Source organism: Podarcis melisellensis (genome assembly GCF_964234715.1).
Source record: "Podarcis melisellensis genome assembly, chromosome: 3".
Taxonomy (NCBI): domain Eukaryota; kingdom Metazoa; phylum Chordata; class Lepidosauria; order Squamata; family Lacertidae; genus Podarcis; species Podarcis melisellensis.
Genome location: NC_138530.1, coordinates 10,444,430 through 10,471,426, shown reverse-complemented (window position 1 = coordinate 10,471,426; position 26,997 = coordinate 10,444,430). Strand labels below are relative to the sequence as shown.

At 40.9% G+C, this 26,997-nt stretch overlaps 1 protein-coding gene across 3 annotated transcripts in view; it reads right to left on the bottom strand.

Moving 5' to 3' along the window:
• Positions 1 to 25,656, bottom strand: part of FANCL (FA complementation group L) — a 46,342-nt gene extending 20,686 nt beyond the window's left edge. The window contains exons 1-6 of one of the 3 annotated variants that reach the window (XM_081904286.1): positions 25,472 to 25,655; positions 18,284 to 18,342; positions 12,013 to 12,073; positions 10,592 to 10,648; positions 4,227 to 4,324; positions 1,831 to 1,927 (exon numbers count right to left, since the gene is read on the bottom strand). In XM_081904286.1, the coding sequence (XP_081760412.1) occupies positions 1,831 to 1,927; positions 4,227 to 4,324; positions 10,592 to 10,648; positions 12,013 to 12,073; positions 18,284 to 18,342; positions 25,472 to 25,567 (468 nt within the window). In that variant the 5' untranslated portion in view covers positions 25,568 to 25,655. Of the gene's footprint in view, positions 1 to 1,830; positions 1,928 to 4,226; positions 4,325 to 10,591; positions 10,649 to 12,012; positions 12,074 to 18,283; positions 18,343 to 25,471 lie in introns of all 3 variants that reach the window. The other 2 variants (XM_081904287.1, XM_081904288.1) reach the window with 2 other exon arrangements.
• Positions 25,657 to 26,997: the final 1,341 nt, after the last annotated feature.

Here is a 26,997-nt window from a genome sequence, read left to right as displayed (position 1 = left end):
AGAGTATACAATTTGTTACAAAAGGGAAATACTGACATACAGGTTGCTGCAGAAATAAGAAGTCAGTTATGTAGGTGATATTTAAATTGAACCAGAAACTTTGAGATTAAAGTTAAAAGTTGGTAGAGGTAGCAGGGCCCTAGTGCCCTCCCAGAGGATAACTTGATTGAGTCACAGAAAATAACAGATATTTGCATTTTAAAGAAGTCTCATGCTACTAAGCATAGCTGGTGAAGTCCCTTCTAGTGCAGACAACAGGCATTGTCTCTCTTGTCTTTTCTCACAAAATAAATTAAAAAATAAGATGAATAGTGTATATGCTGATAAAGGACCACAAGTTCAACCTTGCCATTGTTGTCTCAAGCCTCTTCTTGATATGTCTTCTATGGACAACATGGAGATTTGTTACGGCATACACAGTACAACAAACAGTAAAGCTGAGCTCTTCAGTAATAGCAAGCAAATACTGCTTTCATTTACCCAGTCTTTTCAGCATGCAAGCAGGTTTTAATCAGATGATGTTTACTGGTTGCTGCTGTTTTCTTACCTGTGTGTGTGTGTTTTTAAAAAATATTCTGCCATTGTTAAGTTATATTCTTTTATCTGATATTGTTATGACTGTTGCAAACCACTGCGGGAGTTTTGTTAACTAAAGAATAGCACAGAAATGTTTTAAATGAAAAGCAAACAAATAACCACATGCCAGAGCCAGCTACAGAAGAGCGCTTCGTAGGAGTCATTTAGACCTCTCTTTCCAAACCATCTTACAGGGGGCTGGGGGGAATCTGTAACCTGTACTCCACACACATGCCAGGGAGCCACAATTGTGGCCAAGTAATCCACTGAGCCTAGGACTTGCTGATCAGAAGATCGGCGGTTCGAATCCCCGCAACGGGGTGAGCTCCCGTTGCTCGGTCCCTGCTCCTGCCAACCTAGCAGTTCGAAAGCACATCAAAGTGCCCGTAGATAAATAGGTACTGCTCCGGCAGGAAGGTAAAAGGTGTTTCCGTGTGCTGCTCTGGTTCGCCAGAAGCGGCTTAGTCATGCTGGCCACATGACCCGGAAGCTGTACGCCGGCTCCTTCGGCCAGTAAAGCGAGATGAGCGCCGCAACCCCAGAGTTGGCCACGACTAGACCTAATGGTCAGGGTCCCTTTACCTAATCCATATGCAGGGAATTGTTTCTTGTTCAAGGGAATGCCACTTCTAGGTAGTTAAAACTCAACTAGGAAAACATTCAGCTAATACAAAGCCCATTATCCTTAGAGAGCTTCAAAACTGACCAATGATTAAGTGAAATGGATACATTTAAAGCCCACACCAAGCCAAAAGGATATTAAATAGTTTCTACTGGCAAAATCACTGATGTAGAATTTTTACTTTGGATAGTTACTTTCTATCAGAAACTTCTACAGGTTGCAATTACAGTGTTACCTCGGGTTACAGATGCTTCAGGTTACATACGCTTCTGGTTACAGACTCCGCTAACCCAGAAATAGTTAACCTCGGGTTAAGAACTTTGCTTCAGGATGAGAACAGAAATCGTGCTCCAGCGGCATGGTGGCAGCAGGAGGCCCCATTAGCTAAAGTGGTGCTTCAGGTTAAGAACAGTTTCAGGTTAAGAACAGACCTCCGGAATGAATTAAGTACTTAACCCGAGGTACCACTGTACATCACAAAGCTACCTGTCTTTAATGACTATTCTTAAATTGGCTTAAACATATATCAATTTTAATATTACTCAACAGATCAACTACTAAAAATATATCTGAGGCACAAGTCATAGAAACATACTTCCCCATTCCCAAAACCATAAAAAACATTCATTCACCTTTGGATTTAATTTCAATGTTATTAGATGTTCCCGGCCACAGGAATCTTCTGCTTTTAACCTGATGGTACTAAAACCAGGATCTACAAAAACAACCCTAGAAGAAGAACAGAAACAAGTTCAGGTGTAATTTCATTTATGCCTTATCCCTATTAGTCTGTTACAAATATATTAATCAGAAATAATCTGTATGACAGCCATTTCTGCTGTTGCAGATTTATCACTGAAATACACCAGCCAGCTGCTTAATGCAGTCATATATCTCTGAGTTATTTACATTGTGTGTCAGGGCTCACGCTGTGGTCAGTGAGCACTATGTTTCAGTTTTCCATCACTGGAACCTTTGGCACACACAGCATGTTCTTGTCAGCCTCCACTTATCTACACATTAAACTTCCTGTCAACTATTTGATCCATTTTTGCAGTTTCTTAAAGTAGAAGACTTTTGTTCTTGGATTTCCTTCTTCAATGAACTTTTTAATTATTGTTATTCTTATTATTTAATATATGTTATATTTATTAATCATTTTTTACAAAATGTCTCAGACTTAAAAAATATTAAAATAAAGTTATTTGATATTTAAAATACAAAACACATAATAAAACATAATATAAGTGCTCATCCATCAGCTAGCAGTCAGGCCACGATCGATGTTACATGCTCGGACTGTCCTGTTCTGGTCAACAAATTATAAATACAGGTACTATAGGAAATTCAGCACAGCAATTTATATATGATTAGTAATCTTTGTGAAAGCATTATCATGCATTGTGGCAACAAGACCACTTTCACATTATGTGAAATACCAATGGATAACAAGTAGCAGAAGATTTGAGTCACACTACAGATTATGCATAAAGAAGTTCCACTGTAAAAGAGGACAAAACAGAAACACAAACAGAACTGGGTGCAAGAAGCTTTGCTTTCAGCTGAGTTCCAAGTTACTGTTAATGTTAGGAACATAGGAAGCTGCCATATTTATATCAAGTCACAACCTTGGTCCATCTAGCTCAGTATTGTATACAGCTGGCAGTAGATCTCTGGGTTTGAAATAGGGCTGTCTGAAATACCAGGGACTGAACCTTAGATTTTCTGCATGCAAAGCAGATGCTCTTACGAGTAAGCTATGGCCCTTTCCACTGCATAATTATTACAATGGCTTTATGTTGTTAAGCTTTTTTTGGCAAAGCAGCAAAATAAAGACACCTTTGAGCTATTTTTAAGGAAAATTGGCAAAAACGGCACTGCCGACATGGGTTGCCATATACCTGGATTTTCCTGGACCTTTTGCCAATTTATGCCTAGACACTGCTTCCGAACTGCAGTATTCCAGGTATATCCGGGAAAATCAATACATATGGCAACCCTAGCAGAAGCAGTGTCCACCACTTCCTCCTTCCCCATTCATAGGGTTGTAATAAAGGAAATTGTATTGTGCATAAACTGACTAACATAGGTCCATTAATTCTGACTCCAAGTAAAATTTAGTTGAATACAACCCACAGAGTCCTTCTCCATGCAATACATAACTATTACCCCATGGTTCCAGATAAGGATTCAAGGTGCAGATCTCTGCAATAGCAAATGAAGAGGGGTGTGTGAAGGGTGGGATTCTGTGGGGGCTCTGTACCATGAGTTGTTTTTCTCTATGTCAGCCAGGTTTGTGACAAGTGATTTCTGTCCATGGGAGGGCATTAATAAATGTTACTTGTACAGATGGATTTGGAGATCCAGAGGTTACCCCTTGCTTTCTCCTATGTGCATTTTGCTACCCACTCACTACCTTTGTGGTTCCACAGAGCTGCTTTGGAGGTTGCCACCCTTCCCCAGCCAATTGATACAGACAGGAAGATAAAGCCTTGTAGCTTCTATCAGGGCACAGCATGATGTACCTCCTCCAAGAATGAAGTGAGTACTCCTGTGTAACTAGGATAGCGTTTTGCATCTGTTATTCTGGAAGATATCCTTCCTCTGTCTACCCTATAATAATCAGGGAAGAGGGAAAATAAGAGTAAAGCTCTGACTTTCTCAATTTGTCCTTTCTCATTTTTTATTTTTTATTTTTTGCTTTTTAAGGAAACCAGCAAAAAAAGAATGGAGTCAAAGACTAGTTACCCTAACTGCCCTGAGGGGAATCCCAATTACATACTACATAAACTCTGTGGAAGAGACTTTCAATTGTAAACAAGATTTGACCTGTAGGTTCTTCTTAAGACCTTTAAAAAAATATATGTTAAGAACTTAATTAAAGGTTAGTTATAATAACAAAAAACTATTTAAACACAAGTTGTATTTAACCCATTAGTGAAACCTGAAAATACTATTTCTTCAGGAACAAGCATGTTAAATTTACTAAACAATTTATTCAAGATCACAGTTATTAAACATGGCATACTTATTCCATCCCAAAGTTTCTATATCTCCGATGACACCAGAGTAATAGTGTGGAGATGGAGACGCATGAACTTCTTGTGTGTTTTTCAAAGCAACTTCCTGTTGAAAAATATAGCATCTTATACGTTTGTCAAGTGTTAAACAACTTAGAAATACACACACACACACACACACACACACTGATTGTATACATTCAGATGAATCCTAATCCAGTCATGGCTAACAATGCAAATCTATATGTCTATTCAAAAGACACTCATAATTAAAATGAGTTTCCTTGTTTTCAGCAAGGTTTATGGATGCAATCTTATACACATTTACTCAGAAGTAGAATCATAGAATCATAGAGTTGGAAGAGACCACAATGGCCATCGAGCCCAACCCCCTGCCAAGCAGGAAACACCATCAGAGCACTCCTGACATATGGTTGTCAAGGCTCTGCTTAAAGACCTCCAAAGAAGGAGACTCCACCACACTCCTTGGCAGCAAATTCCGCTGTCGAACAGCTCTTACTGTCAGGAAGTTCTTCCTAATGTTTAGGTGGAATCTTCTTTCTTGTAGTTTGGATCCATTGCTCCGTGTCCGCTTCTCTGGAGCAGCAGAAAACAACCTTTCTCCCTCCTCTATGTGACCTCCTTTTATATATTTGAACATGGCTATCATATCACCCCTTAACCTCCTCTTCTCCAGGCTAAACATACCCAGCTCCCTTAGCCGTTCCTCATAAGGCATCGTTTCCAGGCCTTTGACCATTTTGGTTGCCCTCCTTTGGACACGTTCCAGTTTGTCAGTGTCCTTCTTGAACTGTGGTGCCCAGAACTGGACATAGTACTCCAGGTGAGGTCCATGTTTCGGTGTATTCGATGGAACTTACACTGAGGTAAGTGTGTGAAGGCTATGGACACTTACTTGCTAGAGTTTGATTCCTCTACACCTCAAGCCTTGCTGGCAGGGCCTTGTCAGCACCACAGAACTGGTCCCTTCCTGCTTCTCCAGTGCTCAGCTCATGGCTTAGCCTGGTTGCTCAGGTATGCCAGGAGTGGATTCCAAGCACCTCATGGAGGACAGACCCGTAGTAGTAGCTGACACCACAACTCCCACAGGGCTTGCTCCAGGAGCACTGAGGAACAGACTCTGCTTGAACAGCCTCTCCAGAATAAAACTATTTTACCCCATCAGCCTCCCCTTTTTCTCCCAATAACTCTTGTACTCTTTGCACCCAAAGTCTAGGAACCCCGTTTCTTTCTTCTCACCCAAATTTTGTTAATACCCAATTTGCTCTCTTTTGCTCATTCTTTGTGCCTTCCGTTTCCACAAAACATGTGGTTGGGACCAGGACACAGATTTTGTCTTCTGAAGTTTACAAATTATTCCCTATACAGTGGTACCTTGGTTCTCAAACTTAATCCATTCTGGGAGTCTGTTCGACTCCCGAAACCGTTCGAAAACCAAGGCGTGGCTTCTGCAGGAGCTTTCTGCACTCAATCGGAAGCCACAGAAGCTGAGTTGGACATTTGGCTTCCGAAAAACGTTCGCAAACCGGAACATTTACTTCCGGGTTTGCAGCATTCAGGAGCCAATTTGTTTGACAACTAAGCTGTTCGAGAACCAAGATACCACTGTACATAAAAATGGCCAGATTCAAAGCATTCAAGGGGTGAGAACAGAGATGGGAACTAAGGAAAGAAAAGTATGGGAGGAGTTGGAGAATGACAATCTCCGTCTCATTCCTTAAGCAAAGGAAAAAGGAAGAACCAAGATAGCATATCCTTTCTCCTTTTAACAAGAAAAATGGTATGTGTGCCTTAACAGTAAATAAAGGAAAGTCTGGGCATTGAGGCTTCAGTTCTGTACACTTTGGAGTAAATCCAATTGAACTCACTGTGTCTTGCTTCTGAGTAGACATGTACAAGATAGCACCATATCATAATTGCTCATTTGACAGCACAGTGTGCACTGTCTTCTGCGTAGATCTGCATTGGTTTTATACCATATTAAATTCATAATAGTTTTTTTTCATTATGTATTTTCTCAATTAATGAAGCCTAAAATTGCAACAATTGGAATAATGGGGTTTGCATTTTCATTTTATTTTTTATTTTTTTGAGGTTAAAAGGGGGTCCTCATACTAATAAAGGTTGGGTCCATTAAACTGCTTTTGAACCCTCTGGTAGAAATCTCTCCACATTTTTAATCAGGCATTGTCAATGCATATATGAATACAAATTTGAAGCATGCCTCAGAGATTTTAAAAAATGGGAACACTCAAACACTCTGACTAGAAGGACACCGTGAAGAGAAAGGGATACATAAAACCTATGTCTAGTGGAACTACCTATTAAAAAAATTCACAACCACTGACCAAGTTCCTTCTGGAAATATACTCCAGTACGATTCAGAAAACAAAGCTCAGAGCTATCAAAAAGTTTAATATGAGGCATCCTAAAAAATGAAGAGTAGTATGATAGAAACATCCTGACAGTCTCCAACTTTATTTCCAACTACAAGTTCTAAGAGCTTATCAGGTGATAAATCTCAGCCTTTCACCTTGCCACAATCTACTGGCAGCAGAACAACAAACTGTCCACACCAAATGGATTGCAAATGATAGCCTTGCTGCATGGGTTAGCTGTGGTTTTTGTCTTTTTGAAACAGAAAAATAAAAAAGATCTGTGTGCTCCAGAGCTCAGGAAGGGGAGGACACTCTCTTAGGGTAAAAAAGAGAAGAAGAAAAATCATGAAATGGTAGAATTTTTGCCGGGAGAGGGAAAGAAAGCATGAAATCCTTGCTGGTGTCTGCAGTTTTCTTTTTAAAAGGGTTACATGGGCACGTACGCACTTGAGTGGCACAATGAGAGAGCAATCAACCTCTAAAAGAAATTATAAGAAGTCATAAAATAGTGCAGATATGAAGGGAATTATGCTGCTCATCAGTAGACAGTCAGAAGCACTATCCAAGAGGTGCCCTCATGTAGCAGTATCATTTCGCACAGCATTTGCAGAAGAAATGCACAAAAGCGTATCATTTAACCTGCAACAAAATATTGTTGCCTGAGTGCTGGAAAAATATTATATGCTACTCAAGAAGAATCTGGATCTTCTGCAACAAGTGTATAACTGCTGCACATTCAATGTGGTAAAAATTATAGTCTAAAAAAGCCCTCAGCAAACAGGAAAAATATTTAAAGAAAAGCAAGTTCAAACAAAGTGTGTATGTACTTTCAACTGTACTTAGAAAACAACAACAGTGTCATAAAGAGCCTCTTTAGATCCAGCTGAAAATAGCTCAGGTTTCTCCAAAATATCCAAATCCCCAGGTTCTGAAATTTAACATTTTCACAGGAATGAAACTGTGGTTCTTTTGAAGTTGCAACTGGATTTCACCTTGCAATGGTTGGTTCCTATTGCATTTCTGCTTGGCAAGTTATAAATCAGAAACCATGGCCATGGTAAAATCAGAACAAAATAAAGCATGCCTCTCATTTTTTAGCTCTGGAATCACCTTTATGATGGATATATAGGCAATAAAGAGATATTCTTACACTAGTAATACTGTGCTGCACATGACATACCCAAGAACTTAAATAGGCAGGTAAATTAATGGATGCACATTGCCTCATATTCCTCCTTTATGGCCAGCAATGAAGTTAAGAGGTAACCGTTTTCCTCCCTTCTAGTCTGAAAGATATTCAAATAAGGTAGATTCTGCCTATTCAAACAAGCCCTATGCAGGGGTTACCAATCCAAGAAATAAACACATGAGGGACACAATGGGGATGACCACACTAGCTATGCCTCCTCTGTCATTGTTTTTCCATTCTGTGTTTAGAAGGTTCTAAAATGTATCAAAATGGATCAAATCAAAAAGGCTCTCTTCTTCAAACAGCCAAATGTATCAAAATGTATCAAATCAAAAAGGCTCTCTTCTTCAAACAGCCATCTTCCACAAATTTGTTTTTTTTTTTTAATAATATTTATTAAGGTTTTCCAAATTAAAACAAATTAAATCCAATTTATAAACTTTTTCCAATAACCAGGACTTCCCCTCCCCACCCCCTCTTGCATTCCAAATCTTCCAAATAAACAATTAAATTCAACAAATTCTTATCCCCAAATTACACTCATCATCAATAACCCAATTTTTTTTTCCAAATTCCCATCCCCTAAGATCGATCTACTCCCTTCCACGAGGTCCCCCTTTTCAGATATAATGCAGATAAATATAAAATAAAGACAGAAAAAAGATAATTTTACAGCTTTTGGGTTCCAAATTTCCCTCCCCCCCTTCCCTGTTGCGTTCCCCATATCCCTCCATTTCTAATATCTTTCTGGGGTTCCCACATTTCACTCCCATCCCTCTTATTCTTTGCCAGTCATTTTTAATTTCGAGTGTCCGATCATAGAAGGAGCCTGTCTCCAAAAGGGGCCCATTTCTTCTATCCAGATTTTTGTATCCAGGAGTAAAAACTCCAATTTTATTTCCATGAGCTTGTCAAATCTGGATATCCCAAATGTTCCCACTTCCAGTTCGTTCTTGTTTCTTTGTTTATTTCCCTGTTCTCCCGCAGAAATGTTCTTTTTCCAAAAACTTCTAGTTTCTCTGCAGAGGCTTGTTATTCAGGAACCAAACGTTGCGTCATGTCCCTTTCATTTTTCCAACAGATAAATCCATTGTTTCTTGTGGTGTGTAGACCTCCGTAGACAAAATAATGTTCCATTTCTGCAGTTTCCCAGGAGATTAAAAACTCTGTTCAACTATTCGAGTTTCCTGTCGAAAACACATGCAATAACCCTCGGCTCCTCTAGATGGACCACAGCAGCTGAGCTCCCTTCCAGATCACATCCACCAGTCCAAATAGCTTGTTGATTCTTATTTGAAACAATTTATGTCCAATTTATCACAAATGTAACCGGCAAAGTCCTCGTAACAAAGTCTCCAATTTATTCTTCCGTTTTGACAGCTCTTTGACAGCTGTCAAAACCTCCGTTGCTCTTCTCCAGACATTTTCACGAATCGCTCCAGGGATTCCGGGGGGGGGGGTGTGTTACTTTTTAATACAAATTCCACCTCTCTCCTCCAGCTCACTCTTATATTTTCCCCTCACGAAGTTGCAAATTCATCAAGGCAAGGTTACTCTCGATCTTAGTTGTCAAGTCCTTTGTTTTGGCTCTTCTACAATTAAGGGGGGGCTGACTTCCTTTTTCCACCTCCCCCGTTCGCTCCAAATTTTAAAAATTTATCCCTCTTTTTAGTCCATAGTCCAATTACTCACGGGTTCTTCTTTTAGGTCCGAATTCTTAATAGAAGAAGCTAGCGCTCTCCACCGAATGGCATGCGGCTTCGCTCGGCAGGGGAAGCGGAGGACTCAAAGCACCACCCCTCCTCCTGGCGCCCGTTCTTTAGCCTTTAAAAAGGCTCTTTCGCGGGCCGGGGAGGGGCGCAAAGGTGCCAGCCGAGTCACCATGTCCATGGGCCCCGTGCCCATGGTTTTTGAGGGTCCCCGCGTCGCCGGCGCGGTAGGACCCAACCCCTGCCGAGCCGGCTCCCTCCGGAGCACGGAGGGAGCCCGCCATTCGGCGATGGCGCCAACCCGGAAGTCCCATCTTCCACAAATTTGAAGGTAATGAAAACAGCGAAGAGGTTTGCAAATGTATGGAACATTGTTTTAACTGAGTGTTCAGTTAGACATAGACAAATAGTCCAGGGCAAAGTCAAATCAGTCAATTTTGATGTGGACTGGTTCTCACTTTTAAAAAAAATTATATAAATAGGGCCATACAAGCATTCCTCCCATGAGTCACTCATCATTGTGGTTGGGGTCTAAAGACTCTTCTTAAAATTTGTGCTACTGTATATATAACTGCATCTCTGTAATTAGATTTTTATACTGAATATGCTCCATGTATGGTTCTGCTATTGTTTACATGGTTATGTGTCAGTTTGTACATATCTTTCTGACAAATCAATTTTTAAAAGTGGAAAAACAAAAATAACAAAGGGGATAAAATCAGCACACTCATCCCCACTGCTCCCTCTCATGTGTTTACTTGGAGGCTTTTGTAACATGACATAGTATAATACAAGGATAATAAAAGGCTACATTTGAAAAGGAGTAATTTAAGACAGTTGCATTTGGAAAACCATAGCCTAGTTTCTAACTAGTAACTTGTAAAAAGAGGTTACATAAGCAATAGTATTGGCCATTACATTGCAGATACAACACAATTCCAGAAGAATCATATGAAAAACTGCAATTGTTATGGAAGATTAGCAAATAGGGTATCTTGCTTATTATACAAGTAAGTAATAGTAAACAGTAAGGAGACAAATTAGGATCACTAATTCTCTGTAATATAGTTCCTCACCAAAACAGTCTTCAATTCCACCATGAAACTGACTAGATCCGAAGAGTGCTGCAACCGCTGAAAAACACATTTCTTTTTGTTAATTATTTCATGTAATGCTTTGTGCTAATATTATTGCATTGGCCTGTTTTTTATCATATAGCATATGAGTGATACCATTAAAGCTAGACAGGACTCCATTTTGCAGCAAGTGAGAAATAAAAAAATGACCCCATGGCTTCAACATTTCAAAAAAAATATCATCTCTACACACAAACCCCCAAATCTCTTCTGAAGGGTTTCCAAGAAAGTCTCTCACTCAACACAGAAACATGCCTTGTACCAAGTCAGACCATTGGTCCACCTAGCTCAGTATTGTCTGGCTGTGGCTCTCCAAGATTTCAGAGAAGTCTTCTTCCAGCCCTATCAGGAGATGCCTAGGACCTTCTGTGTGCAAAGCAAAGGCTCTACCACTGAGCTATAGCCCTTCCTCCTATTGTAGAAAACCTTTAGTAAAGCAGATGACTACATGGCCATGACTTTGTTCCCACATTGTCCTCCCATTAGAATGCCAGAGCTCTCAAAGAAAGACTATCAGTCAAACAAGCTTGGAGCAAATTCTTCTCCCTATCTAATAGGAAGAGCACTCCATAAGACTTCATTGTAGGATTCAGCTTCCCCTACTCAGGGTCAGGGTCATAAGCAGACTCACTTTTGATGTGATCTGAAAATTAATTTACTTTGAAGCATTTCTACAGAAGACAACAGAGTTGCTTTAAATATATACCGTATTTTTCACCCTATAGGACGCACTCCCCCCCCCAAAAAAAAACGAAGGGGAAATGTGTGTGCGTCCTATGGGGCGAATGCAGGCTTTCACTGAAGCCTGGAGAGCAAGAGGGGTCGGTGTCCACCGACCCCTCTCCCTCTCCAGGCTTCAGGAAACTCTGCGCAACCCTTGGGAGACCGGCTCGAAGCCGCGCCGGGCTCTGAAGGGTTGCGCAGAGCTGCCTGTGCTCCCGGGCGTCGCTCAGCTCTGCGCGACCCTACTGAACAAGGCACGAAGCCGCGCCGGGCTCCGAAGGGTTGTGCAGAGCTGCCTGCATTCCGAAGCCTGGGGTGCACTGAAGAGAGCGCCCGGGCTTCACGCAGCTCTCCGCAAGCCCGGGGAGACGGCGCGGCTCCCTAGGCTTGCAGATAGCAGAGTGTTCTGGGGGCTGGGGAAGCTCGGGCTTCCCCCGCGCCTGGGGGGAAATCATTTTTTTTCTCTTTATTTCCCCCCCATAAAAACTAGGTGCATCGTATGGGGTGGTGCATCTAATGGGGCGAAAAATACGGTACTTACAAGCAAGTGGGTTGTAGGCTACAGGCCTTCTCAAGTATTTATAACATCACTAGCTACTGGAATTTGGTAAGTTCAGCAAAACGTTTCACAAACATACCTGTTTTAGAATTTGCTGGTATCCATCCAACAACTTTTTCAAATACCAGCTACACTGTATCCTACAAAATATAAAAGAATCCATATGAAGTAAACTGGAAGACTAACGTTAAAACGAGTACTTTATGGGAGTTTTATGTAACAGAAAGGAAAACATAACACACACAAAAACATATCCTTTATTTTAAGAAATTTTAGTTTCTTGTATGCTATGTCATCTACCATAATACATGAATTTCAAATGTATACGTTTGCCAAATGTGCTCTATAAAAATGCCTAATATTCTCTGGAACAGAGTGGTGTATTATCCCATAGGAAATGCTATTTTCAATGCACTTTATAAAGGTGCATGGTAACTGAAGTATGAAATATAACAAACTGTAACAGATTTTTAAACTTTCAATTAGCTAATACTTTTTTTATTATTAAGCTTCACTTTCCTCTATTAAGCTTCAAAAGAGTGGATAGTGTTAGAATCAAAGTACAGTGGTGTTTCAGGTTACAGACGCTTCAGGTTACAGACTCCACTAACCCAGAAATAGTACCTCAGGTTAAGAACTTTGCTTCAGGATGAGATCAGAAATTGTGTGGCGGCGGCGGGAGGCCCCATTAGCTAAAGTGGTACTTCAGGTTAAGAACAGTTTCAGGTTAAGAACGGACCTCCAGAACAAATTACGTTCTTAACCCAAGGTACCACTGTAGCAGTACACTGGAAAACACATTTCTGATTGTAACATAATTTCAGAAAGCCTGATTCTCTAACCTAAATCTACCATACAGTGGTACCTCGGGTTACATAAGCTTCAGGTTGCATACACTTCAGGTTACAGACTCGGCTAACCCAGAAATAGTACCTTGGGTTAAGAACTTTGCTTCAGGATGAGAACAGAAATCGTGCAGTGGCATCGCAGCGGCAGCAGGAAGCCCCATTAGCTAAAGTGGTGCTTCAGGTTAAGAACAGTTTCAGGTTAAGAACAGACCTCCAGAACGAATTAAGATCTTAACCCAAGGTACCACTGTACTTGGTGGAGGTAATTTCTAATTCTGACTTTCTGATCACAAGGTTGCAAAACTTAGCATAATTATAACAAAACATGAAGAAAACCAGTCTCCATAAAACTGAAAGTGCTGTTGGTCATTCTAAATCCTGAACAATAAAAAAGAAAAGAAAAAACATTCAGTTCATGAAAATCAATATTCATCTTCAGAGGGAAATACCTGTATTTTTCCATGTATAAATTTTGAACCCGAAATTTAGAAGTTGCTCAGCTTCCGGGGGGGGGGGTCACCCTGTTGAGCTTTTCTTGGCTTTCTCCAGGGCAACAATGCTACATGCCAAGCAAAGGGGTGGCGCAGGCCCAGGATGCACTTCCCTCAGAGAGTTTTTGGCACAGCCACAGGGCTCCAGTTGCCACCCCATACCTTGCTCTTTTTGTGGAGTAGCTCAAAGACCTGCGCCCGTGTGTGCACGCATGAGAAAGAGCACTGCATGTGGCTGGGGAAGGGGGAAAGGAGGGTGCAATGCTTACAGGGAACTGCGCATAGCTCCCATGGCAGAAGCTTTCGTAGTGTTTTTTTTTCAACCCCTGTGCATTCACCATCTGTGCATAAGACGATCCCCAATTTTGGACTATATTTTATTTTAGCAAAAAACATATATTATAGTATGCATTTTTGTGCTTTTATATTGTGAACTGTCCTGTGATTTTCAGATGAAGGCAGCATTGAAATGGAATAAATAACACAAACAAATAAATTAAAATATCTAATTAAGTAAGTATGAAAGCATACTTACTTAAAGCTCCTATGTGATCAGCACTGATGTCACATCAATCTTCATGAAGCATGTTCAAAGGTGCAATTGTGTTTTCCACTACTGGATGCCACACCTCCTCCCCCGATCCCACCCACCACTACAAAGCATAGATGTTTCTATAGTAGCTATAAGGAACTGATAACATGCCTCAATAAGACTACATCTGTTCAGGACAGGAAAACGTGCATCAATCATCATGTTATTCTAATTAAATAGCTTCATTGGTAAGGACTATAATTCAAGTTTAAAATGGCTGCTTGTCACATTATATACGCCAACCACAATCCGTAGTTTTTAAAAAATACTGGGGCAAAAATGCTTTCTTCTTGTCTCCGCTGAAACTATTTGCCTTTTTTTGTAATTTATTTATGAGAGCTTTAACCCTGATCTTAAGCAAGCAAGCAAGCAGAAAGCTCCGAGGGGCTTGGGGAGATCAATACAGTGGTACCTCGGGTTACGAACTTAATTCGTTTCAGAGGTCCGTTCTTAACCAGAATCATTCTTAACCTAAGGTACCACTTTAGCTAATGGGGCCCCCCCGCTGCTGCCACGCCGCGTAATTTCTGTTCTCATCCTGGGGCAAAGTTTTTAACCTAAGGTACTACTTCCGGGTTAGCAGAGTTTGTAACCTGAAGTGTTGGTAATCCGAGGTGTTGGTAACCCAAGGTACCACTGTAATAAGATAGCCCTTGACCTCAGGCGCAGTGGCATAGTGTGGGGGATGGTCACAGGGGCAGTTGCCCAGGGCACAAAATTGTTAGCGGAGCAAAATTTCAACACCCAGTGCTGCCTCAATACAGCTATGCACTTCCATCATTGGGCTCGGTTGAAAATGGCTTCTCCATGTGAACCATGAAGTGACCGCTCCAGACAACAAAACACTTTCTTATTTCTGCAGCTGTGATCTCCTAGGTGATGTGGAAGCGGTTAGGCAGTTGAATGAGCATGAGTACTCCATCCATTTCCCTCCCTCCTACCCCCCTCCACATGGTCCTGGGCATTGGCAACCCATGCTATGCCACTGTACAATCCAAAAAATACAACACAAAAGGAAAAGGAATTAGAGAGGAAGAAAAGTTTCCGGTTACGAAGTTCTTGTAACAACTGCCATGAAAAATAGTTCAAAGAGCGTGTGTTTTCATAGAATTGTAGAGTTGGAAGGGACCATGAGGGTTATCTCCTCCAACCCCCAGGAATGCAGGAATCATTTGCCCAATGGTGAGGCTTGAATTCATGACCTCGAAGTTAAGCGTCTCATGCTCTCCCCACTGAGTAATCAGAGTGGTTGGTTCTGTCACTCATGTTGGATGATGTCACTCTCTTGCCTGTCAAGCTACTAAGGGAATGGCAGTAGAAAAGCGGAATGTTGAGGAATTCTCAGTTACTCTTGCAGAAGTTCAAATGAAGCTTCCAAAACTCTGCCAGCAAGGAGAAACTGACTGGGAGGCCTGTGAAAATGAAACCAATGGTGGTATAGGATGAGGAGAGTTTTGCATATGGGACAGGATTTATTTATTTATTAGAAAACCACACATTATACATATGAATTCCGCCTCAGGGTGTCAGGGAACTTTCCTCTGAAGGCCTCAACAAGTGTGCTGTGATCCTTGGATGAAGGGTGGTATATAAATTTAATAAATAAAATAAAATAGAGTTCCATATATAAATATAAAAATTGAAATATAAAAATTAAAGAAGCACAAATATTTAATCTTGTATGTATAAAAAGTGGGTCAGAGATAACCATTTCCCTATAGAGAAGACAAGTCAAATGTAACTGCTGAGCCAATAGAATAGCCCTGCTTTCCGCCAATCTCTTTGCTAGTTTGATGGAATGGCTGCTGCCACATGACAGCTGATGGAGGAATGAGTTGGTTTAACAGTAGAGCTGATAGTGGCCTTGCTTCTCTTTACTACTCGCTGGAGCAGAGCTTTCCAAACTGTGTGTTGTGACATGTTAGTTTGGTAGCTGCAGCATGTAGCTGTATTGTGTGAACACTCCTCCCCCCGGGGCTGGAAAGGGGTTAGTTTAACCTCCGGTTTGCTAGTAAAACTGAATTACTGTATTGGGAATTGATGCAGTAAAAAGTGTGTCACCGACATGAAAAGTTTGAAAAGCTCTGCTCTGGATGTTTGTGTGCACCTTGTACAGTACTATTATACTGTTTTTCATCTCAAATATAAATACCAAGGTGGTTCACACAAAAATTGAACATTAAAATATCACAGTGCAACAAGCTTAATAAAATAAAATAGAAATAATCACAGAAACCAGGAACTGGTATAATAGTCATGGAAATGCCCACTTGCTGGTGGAAACACCATGATTCATGGTTCTCTCCCTTCATCCTTTTCACTCTGTTGATGTTATCAAAGGTTCAGCTGTTGGATGTGCTCAACTGATAGTTCTTCTCATGGCAGCTTTATTTTGGTTACAAACTTCTATACTGTGCTGGTGATATTCAGTTATATCATTCACTATGAACCATAAAACTTTTAAACAGGTATATATGTACTTAAACCAGATTAGGCCTATAATACTCAATGGGTGTAAACAGATTTAGATATAAGTATGCATGCTAAAGTGGTTCACGGACAAAAGATTTAACTGATATAATAGCTTTGAGTTGCCTGATTGCACAGAATTCAGTACTGTATCTCAAGCCAGCATTTTAAGATAAACATGCATGAGTACTTCATTTATTGTAAACATCTAGGAAGGCATAATTAAAAAAGAGAAACAGAGCCACTGTTTACTGACCATTCAGCTTCACTTAAAGGGTTCATAACCTTCCTCATAACCTGGGTAACCAACCATTCCTATCGGCTTTTATTCCCATTATATTCATTGAATTGAAGCACAAATTCCATTCAACCTTTGCATCTCAAAGAACAATACACGTTTCAGAGCAGGCAATGCATGCTTTAGGTGCTGAAACAAGAAACTGAGGGCAGTTCTTGTGTTATATCAATAACTTCATAAAAGAAGCACAGACCTTAACACCTTTCTGCAAGCCAAATTAGCTTTCTGAAATTTTCTACAGCCCTGGATGAACTCAGACAGACTGAAATGATATTAGCATAATCAACAGTTGACAGAGGGCAGGGGAGGAACCTTTTTCAACCCAAGGGTCACATTCTCTCATGGACAACCTTCCGGGATGGCATATCAGTAATGGGTGGATCCAGAAACTAAAGTGTGGAGAGTAACAGATTCTTACCCTTTGTGCAGTAGGCTACATTCAGCCATGTAAATGCCAGAGGTACGTACACACACATACACACACACACACTGGAAGGATCTTCGGAATCACTAACTTTTTTGTAAGAAGTCTTTTCTGATACAGGAGTGTACAGTAGTGCAGACGGTGAAGGGTGTATGCCCCTGCACATTTGCACGCATGAAAGCTATGGAAACAATACTTGCACACATGTTCGATCCCTGCCCCAAGCAGAATTACTTATTTGTAAACCTTTTTACAGGATAAAGCCACGTAATCCAAATTATTCTACTGAAGAGAATTGAACAAGTTGTACCATGATAAACATAGCTCCACATAATTCAAGAAAGTGAGATAAATCTCATACTCAAGGTAAAGGGGGTGGGGAACCACACACAGAATTATCAGTCAAGCTGTGCTGGGCACAAGTTTCTGCCTGAAATGCACGGAATATGATTTTCAATCAAAGCATGATGCAAAACCTGAGTGTCCTCAAGAGAAAAATTGTAATCGTCACACTCCCCCACCTGTCTCTAGCTGTAACATCTCTGATCTAATGGATACCAGTTCAAAATATATGACAGCCACTTTAAATTTAAGCATGCTGCAGCTCCCAGATTATGATGATCAGTTGGTGTGAAACAATTTCTATATACAAAATCCCACTCATTTGCATGTGTCACCACAAGCCCACCTAATTTGGGATCTGCATGACATGCAAGTTAGTATAGTTGCCATCTGAATATGTTATGAGCCATATGTTACTGGAGGTGTGTGCACCACTGCATCTCTGTCCCCCAATGGTTGGGGATGGTGCCAACTGAAGCTTCAGTACTTTACTGAATATCCACAATGCCACTTCCTTGGCTAGTTCACTTAAGACATTTCAGCTTTGCAACAGTCGCTGATTGTCTAAGTATAACCCCAATATGATTACTTTCAGACCAAATTCAACTTTACATTCTTCTGTGGTTGTTCCCTGGTCTGCAGAATCAGAAACTACTTGCTCATTTTCCTACATTTTTCCATGCTCTTCCTTGACTGGTTCCACTAAATCTTACTGGTGTCAAAGTTAATTAGCAACAATCATTTAACAACTAAAATTGCTGATACTCTGGAAATCTCTTCAAACTGTAAGAGCCATCACTACTTCTCACAGAAGACATATTATTAAAAATGAAAAGGTTATCTTGCAATATAGCAAAAATATATTTTAAAAAATCATGCACCTTACCTGGCATTTTTCAACTGAAGATCCGATGGTAACAATATCCTTATGTGAAAGTCTCTGCCCTGGAAAAGTAGCATCTCATTAGGTTGAATATCTACAAATATATCAACTTAGCACAGCTGGAATGCTAAGGCATATCTAAGAATTTTTTAAAAGTAGACTTTGACCTATTTTTTTACTATTTTTTTTTTACTAGTTTACAGCTCAAAGCCTTAGGCAATGAAATAATAGAAAAAATATGGCCAAATAAAAAAAAAATATGTGGCTACTGCTGGATAAGAGGTCAGTACAAGGCAGCAGGAGCAACTTGACCAACACCAAGTCATGAGGGAAACATAGTAAGAACCAGAATAAGCATACAATATTAAAAGCTGCAACAGAAGGTTGCGCATCTTCCAGAACAAGTGTGGAAAGTGATGCAGAGGAACAAGGATCACTAAAAATTGCAGCATCCCCTTCCTTCAGGGAGTCTGCTAGATTGGAGTTATTTCCATGTACAGTACAGAAGCCCTTCCATTTGTAGAATGGTTTCAACACAATATAATGACGTTCTCAATGCCTTTCCACACAATTAAGTTACGTTTGTTGATCTATTAATTATCTGTACTATATCACCCATCTTCTCTCAAAACATGCTCTTGTTGTAGAGATGTTTTATTTTCCAAGCAGTCAGAGTGCAGTATTTTATATCTGGGAACACGCATTACGTCCCATTGCTATTGGTTCAGAATTGGAAACAATGAGCTGAATTAGGGCCTGGATGCAGTGGTGAAATGGATGAGGGTCAACAGACTGAAGCTGAATCCTGCTAAGACGGAAGCACTGTGGTTAAGTGTTTTCCAGATTGGAGAATTGGAGAGCCTAGATGGTCCGACACTCCCACTGAAAAAAAAAACCAGGTATGCAGCTCAGGGATGCTCTTGGAACTATTTTTGGCCAAGTGGTCTGTGGCAAAAAGCACTTATCATCAGTTTCAGCTGCTACATCAGCTGCACCTTCTCCTAGATAGGGATAACTTGATCACTGTGACACAAGCACTGGCAACCTCACGTTTGGCCTACTGTAATGTGCTCTGTGTGAGGCTTCCTTGGCAGTTGGTCAGGAGGCTACTGCTTATGCAGAATACTGCAGCCTGGGTGCTAAGTGGTGCTCTTTATCAGGCACATGTCACACCAGGGCTGAGGAATCTGCTCTGGTTGCCTATAACCATCAAGCCACTTTTAACTTGCGATACTTCCATATAAAGCCCTAAATAACCATGGACCAGATTACCTGAAAAACTGCCTTCCTCTTCACTGGTAAGGGCACTACAATCATCTAATGGAACTTGGTTCATTTTGCTGTGGCCTGACAGTTATTAGCATGAGGTAACAGAAGGCTTTTTCATATTTCAGCAGGGAGGGCATGCCATAACACTGTTGGCAGCAACAGAATGCCTTCCCTGTTGAAACAGGAGGCCCCATCAGCTTAGATAAGCAGTCCACTGAATTGAACTTCTGATTTTACAGTTTTAACTGTGGTTTTAAGTGGTTTTCTTAAACTTTTTATAGTTCAAAACTACTTAGAAATTTGTCATATAAGTGGTCTATAAATAAGTGGTTGATGTGGAAAATGCAGGTGTGCAAGTATTACAGACACTTCAAATTTTTGCACCACTGTGTGATCTTCTTTTATTTACTTCCTAACCCTAACTGCCCCATGGTTTTAAATGTTTGGGGTTAAAAAATCTTAAATTCTTTGGAAGTTGCACAAGATAACACTCTTTTTAAAGTGAAGGCAGAAGACAGAAATAGTAGCAGTTATTCTCTCTCCCTCCCGAGCCCCACATCACATTGAAGGGACATCAATCCATTGCCAGATTGAATACTGTAGAAAAATCTTACAACGGATGAGATGTGGTTGGGAAACATTTTGCCTCTCATTGTGTGGAAAGGCCATATCTTAATATAGCCCACATTCTTTTATCTCTCTATAATATTGAAGTGATTCAGGCAAGTCTGCTTCACTTCTCATAAAATCAATAGGAGTGTCTTTCCCCCTTTCCCTTTTTAAGTGGCTTGCATTATTCAGAATTCTTACAGGATGAGAACTCAAGCATGTACAATACAATATAGTGATGTCCACACTGTGGATCAGGAGCCAGATTTCTTAATTTGCCAAGCAGAATGAGAAACTATACTGACAGAAATGTAAAAATTCTGGAAATGTTGAAGTCATAGAGGGAAACAAATGAAAATGGGGGACTATGGAAATGTTGGTGGAAACTGAAATATATGCAAGTTGCATAATTTTCAACGGTTTTGAAATAAAATTGTACTATTTGGTATGCTTATGAAATTTAGGCTGCAAATCCTATACCTTTAAAAAATGAATGCTTGCACAAGAGAAGTATTTAATTGATTAGGAGTATATAGCTCTTCTGCAATTTGAATTATAAATACTAACATTTACAGAAGACTTGGATATCTTGAAGTTTGTCTTACTTCATACTGAAGTAGCAGACATAGTAATAGGATTGCACTATTACAGAGCAATCCTACTTATGCTTACTCAGAAGGCCCATGCTCTTTGATGGAACTTACTCCCATAAAAACATATATAGGTTTGCAGTGCCTCCTGACCATTTTATCCTCCAGCAAGGCAGGACAAGGAGCTGCTTGTTTCAGAGTACGTACCAGGGTGCCCTGTCACAATGGATTTGAGGAGAGGTAAAAAGGTCATTTCCAAGAAAGAAGTCAGGTCAAAAGGACAGACATAGGACACTTGCTTCCAGCATATCTTAAATTAGATCCAAGTTTATCCAAAGACAAACATCACTTCAGAAGCAATCAAGGACATTTTTGCCTCTCTCATGAAAATGGAAGCACCCTTTAGGTGCAGAAATAGTAATGGGTTTGAATGACATATATATCTATAGCATATATGGAAATTATTATTCTCTAATGCTGAAAATTGACTTACATAAAAACCTTCATATTATACATTCTGGCTAAAATTTTACTCATTGCAAATGGGTGGGGTGTCATATTTTTTTCAGTGTTTTCCCCAATTTACACTGTTTTTCACTTGAAAACCTGGGGCCGGGGGGCCGGGGCGGGAATCCAAAGAAAAAGTCCCATGCTCTAGTTTTTTCCTAGGCTACTGTGCTTCTTCTTCAATTGTTAAATTGGAAAAATGAATTCAATTAGAGTTGACCAATATGCATGCTTGCAGTTACTGTTAGCTTTCTGGCAGGTCTTTCCTTATGTTGTTACTTAGCATTCTTACACCTTCCAGTCATTGAAGGCAAGTTTTTCTATTAGCAAGGGCAGCTAGCATACACCAAGTTTTGCTTCTTCTGACATGCTTATGAAACACTCCCGCTTTTCACAACCAAGGGGGGAGTGAATCTAAAAGATGCAAAGGGTTAAGACGCATGCCTAGGATACTAACCATGCTGGGCAACCAAGTAATACATTTAGAATCCTCACTGTTCAAGGATGCAGCCAGTCAGCCATGCCCTCTTCTGGGATGCTATATTTCAGCACCATTCCGCATTTGCTTAGCCTTTACTGGACTGTTTTGGGGTTCTCTTCCTGCCCCCTGAAGCTTTTCTCTAGGTCTGCATACCATGGGGTTCCCTCAAGTCTTCTGACACCTTTCTCTTATACATAGGAGGTACCATTTTGATCACATTTGGATCCATTCATGGAGAATGAGTTCACTCTTACTATATAGAATTCCATGTAGACTATTCCACAAATGGGAAAACACATTAATTTGCATGGAAGCTAAAGCAGGATCTTGTTTCAATTTTCCTATGATGTGCTAGAGCTGTAGGCCACTGAATGACCTATAATAGAGCATTTGCAGGTTGCAAATATTATTTATTTATTTGATACACTGGGTTTTTGACAAGGCAGTCAGGGAGGCTTACAATTCTCCCATCCAGTGCTCAGCAGATGGAAAAAAACACCACAGACTCCCTCTCCCAGCACTCTTCTTCGTTTTCACAAAGGGACTGGCAGAGGCCCTGATGGTGTATTTGCCTCCCTTCCTCTCTTCACTCTCAAGAGAGAAAAATAGTGTCCATACATAGAAATAGCTATAAAAAATTCTGTCATTTCTTGAACCTTGTGTGGTTCCATGTGGTCTAACATTCTAACTGGAAAATCAACTAAAGTTGGTTAATAATTTCATGACTTGCATTGGTCAGGGCCTGTAGTTTGCACTCACTTTTTAGCAAGTTACCAGGACTTCCCAGAGCACACATTTTGTCTTGGCTAAAGCAGTGTGAAATGTCATGGGCAGAAAGGATCTTCTTTCTAATAAGGACTAATTTCTAATCAGTTCCACTCTAGCATCTGATGAAGTAGGTAATTGCCTACAAAAGCTCATGCTGTTTCAGTAAAATAATTTCAGTTCATCTTAAAGGTGTAACTGTACTCTTTCAATTAAGTATCATAATAAGGGATGCTATTGGCCAAATTTGGGAAACAAATGAAGGTGTCAAGTCTCCCCAACACAGTTCAAAAATCTCTGATCAGGGAAGTATTTTAACTAAGTTTAGAAGCAGTTATCATAGTTATTAATTATTTTCAGCATTTGTACAAAGGAACGGACATTTCAAGAAACTGTCATAATGAAGAATACAGAAACACAATTAATGTACCCCATAACCTTTACCTTCATAGTATATTGTAACTCTCACTTCTATTACATTTAAATGGCCTTTTTTATAAAATAAAAAGCAGATGTAATTCTGACCTTTTGTAAAGGTCAAATAACTATGATTCAGTGTTTCATTAAAGCACTGAAAGGTACTTTAAAAAACACCTTTAAAAAGAAAATCTCCTACAGAAAAATATGGTGCCATACGCAAATGTTGTAAATTCTAGATATAAAATAGCTTTGATAACTCTGCTTTAACTGGGGGTGAAGAGGTGTTGCTTTCTTTTTTCCCTATCTTCTCTTTGTACATTCGACAGCACTTTGTGTGCAGCCAGCTACTCCTTTGCTTAAACATAATTTCTCAAGAAAGTTCTGTTTCAGATAATACAGCTGTCAGTGCATTAACGATTTTAAGGGTGGAATCCTGTGCCTACTGAATTCAATTGCAAAGCTCACCCCAATTTTAATGCAGTTTGAAGAGATATAGTCCATTCTGCCACCTCATTCTGTTGCATCTTTCTTACAGAAGAAGGCTCTGCTCCAGTTGCCCTGATACTACAGAACAGAAAGGAAGCATACTCTAGCCTCCAACACCAGCCAGGGGGTCAAACTCCACTGGGTCAGTTGCAGCACTTCTATCCAGTCAAAACCATCAGGAAGGTCAGCCTGGCAGCAACTGGTTAAAGAACTTATTTTGCAGCTCACTTCTTTGTTCTGGTATCCTCAGACTTGTATCCATTTCTCTCCATGCGCTTTATTGTTGTGTGTGTGTGTGTGTGTGTTCTTTTTAACTGTAACTACCCTTTTGGCAGGCAAGACTACATTTTAACACTAACAGCATTGTTAACTGTGGTTATTTAAAATGTAGCTTAATGTATTTGTAAACTGCCTGGAATGGATATGCATTCCCAAAAGGTGGAGCATAAATAACTACAATAATAACAAATAAATAAATTGAAAATTAAACAAGAGCTCTCTTCTTTCCTGCTCTAGTTATAACAAGCCTACTTGTCCATCCAGCCCATCATTATTACTGTACTGTGAAAGTTACTAATATTTGTTTGTTAAACTGGATTGTGAGATGCAACTAATAAGGCATAGTAGTAGTACTAATGTATGTATTTATTTAAGTTATATCCCAACCTTCCTCCCAAAGGAACCTAGGGTGGCAAAAACTTCTGTTATAAAAATGAATTTTAAAATGAAATAAAAATATATTTAAAACATTATAAAACTGGTAAAAAAAACAATACAGCATCTAAAACAAATTTTAAAAGATAGATATGTAACCAAATCATGTGTCTGTATAGTCCTGCCCAAACAGAAAAGGTTTCTGAAGGCAGTGTAGTACCTGCCTAATGTCAACAGGCAGGGAGTTCCAAAGGTGGTGCCACACAACAATCATATACAGTGGTACTTCGGGTTAAGAACATAATTCGTTCTGGAGGTCTGTTCTTAACCTGAAACTGTTCTTAACCTGAAGCACCACTTTAGCTAATGGGGCCTCCTGCTGCCGCTGCGACGCCGCTGCACGATTTCTGTTCTCATCCTGAAGCAAAGTTCTTAACCCGAGGTACTATTTCTGGATTAGCGGAGTCTGTAACCTGAAGCGTCTCTAACCTGAGGTACCACTGTATCAGATCAGGCAATTTGTTTATCTAACCTAAATGATTATTATTTCTGATTTGCATTCAGATGCTTTTCGGGGGGGGGGGCACGAGCTCGTCCTGCATGAATTCCCTCAAAAAAAATTAAGTCGCTTTGAGCTGCTGTGGCAGCCCCTCCCCCCAAAAAAGACTGATAAATTTATTAAGCAACAATGTCATTAAACCATAATGACAACGCAGAACTTTGCAGGTACCTTCAACTTTTTGAGACCCGCTTTGTACCTCCTGGGCATGCATGCTGGGGTGTGTGTGTGTGCTCCTGTTGCACAGAATCAGAACTGTAAATTTTGAAATGGGGCACAGGGGTCATCTAGCCCAACCCTAGGCAGGTCACCACCCTGCACTGCAAGGGGTTGGACTAGATGGCCCTCGGATACCCCTTCCAATCCTGCGATTCTTCTAAGGCAGGAAGCCATGGCGACCTGCCTTGGATCCGCGACCACCAAGCTGAAGAAACCAGCTGCTCTCAGGCAGAGAAATGCTTCCCCACACCTTTTAAGCCTATTACGAAGCCTGCTCTTCCGCCTTGCCCTCGTCCTATGCCGCGAGAGACGCGGGTTCGAATCCTCCCTCAGCCACGAAGCTCCCGGCCAACCTCGCCGGGTTGTTGCATAGCTGTCAACGTTTAAAGGGAAATCCCCTTATTCCGAATAGGATTCCTCGCAAGAAAAGGGAAAAGTTGACAGCTATGGATTGTTGTGAGGAGAAAAGTAGCGAGTAAGGCCCCCCTCTCTCCCCCCCCCCCGCCCCGAGGTCGTCCACACTACCCCTGCCACTTGTTTCCTCGGGGCGAATGGGACCTTACTCTCAGGTAAAGCTGCACGTTAAACGTTTTCCTGTGTGTTTGGGGTGGGGGGGTGCAGCGTCTCAGTACCTGGGCGGTGACGAAGCCCTCATAGACGCTCTTTTCCCGGTTCTGGGGCAGGAGGAGCGGGCACTCTCGCAGCAGCGACCCAACACCGGCAGCCATTATTATTATTATTACTATTCTTATTACTACTGTTTCCCGCCCGCTCGCTTTTCCCTCTCCTCACGCGCAGACGTGCTTTTTTAACCGCCGCCGAACCATTCTACCACAAACGCGCAGGCGCAATCTCGCTTCCCCCCTCCCTTGCGGAGGGAGGGTTGGGCGCGGCGCATGCGCGTGCCCCGGAGAGAAGCAACTGACAACGTCGCGCGTCCCACACCGGTTCCCTCTCAGCTCGAAAGAAAGGCCAAGAGTGGAACGGGAGGAAGTAGGGGGCGGGGTCAGAGATGGTCACGCCCATCGCGCGCGCCGTTCTGCGTTCTGTCAGGGACGGTTGGAATCCGTTTCGTTTTGAATCCGCCCCGTGCCTCCCGCCGCTAACTGTGATTGGGCAGAACGCGCGCGCGGAGGAGAGTGGAGGGGCGGGGCTGGGGAAAAGCCACGCCTTATTTTGAGTCAGTCACCAGTTGTGACAAATAAGTTACCGCCAGCTTTTTGGCGGGGCTGTAGTTAAATATAGGCTCGCGCTGTATTTCGGTGCAGCCCTGCACACGTCTAATAAGAAATTATTTTTATTACTATTACTATTACTATACCCCACATTTTCCCCTGACAGGGACTCAAGGCTGCTTTACAGAGAAAAATGAGAACAATTAAAGACATACAGAAAAAAACAATCACTTCAAAACAAACATTGGGAAAGTTAATACTATATATAATATGCACACACACCTATGAAAAATATCAAGATAACTGCAGTAAAAACTGCAGTTCTCCTTGAATTAAGGGCGACTTATATACACAATTTACCTGGGAGTAGGTCCCATTGAACTCTGGGGCTTCAGAGTAGGTATGCACAGGCTTGATTGTGATATGCGCAAAGATGGAAATATCCAACCCCACCTACTGTGGAGGAATGGTTGATAAAATTATTGGACTTCGCTGGAACGGCGAAGTTAATGTGTTTAATTAGAGAAAAATTATTACAGTGGTACCTTGGGTTACATACGCTTCAGGTTACATACGCTTCATGTTCCAGACTACGCTAACCCAGAAATATTGCTTCAGGTTAAGAACTTTGCTTCAGGATGAGAACAGAAATCGTGCTCCAGCAGCATGGCAGCAGCAGGAGGCCCCATTAACTAAAGTGGTGCTTCAGGTTAAGAACAGTTTCAGGCTAAGAATTGAAGGGTTGCCATACGCCTGAAATTTCCCAGACATATCCAGAATACTACACTCGGAAGCAGTGTCCGGCCAAAAATTGCTAAAAATGTCTGGGAAAATCCGGATGTATGGCAACCCATGTCGCTTTTGGCGATTTTCCTTAAAAACTTTCCCACTGTTTGAAATATGGCAACCCTACCGTAATCTAGATTTGGGGAATTATGTTTCTTTGCATAACTAGATTGACTAATTGGCCGGACTCTATATAA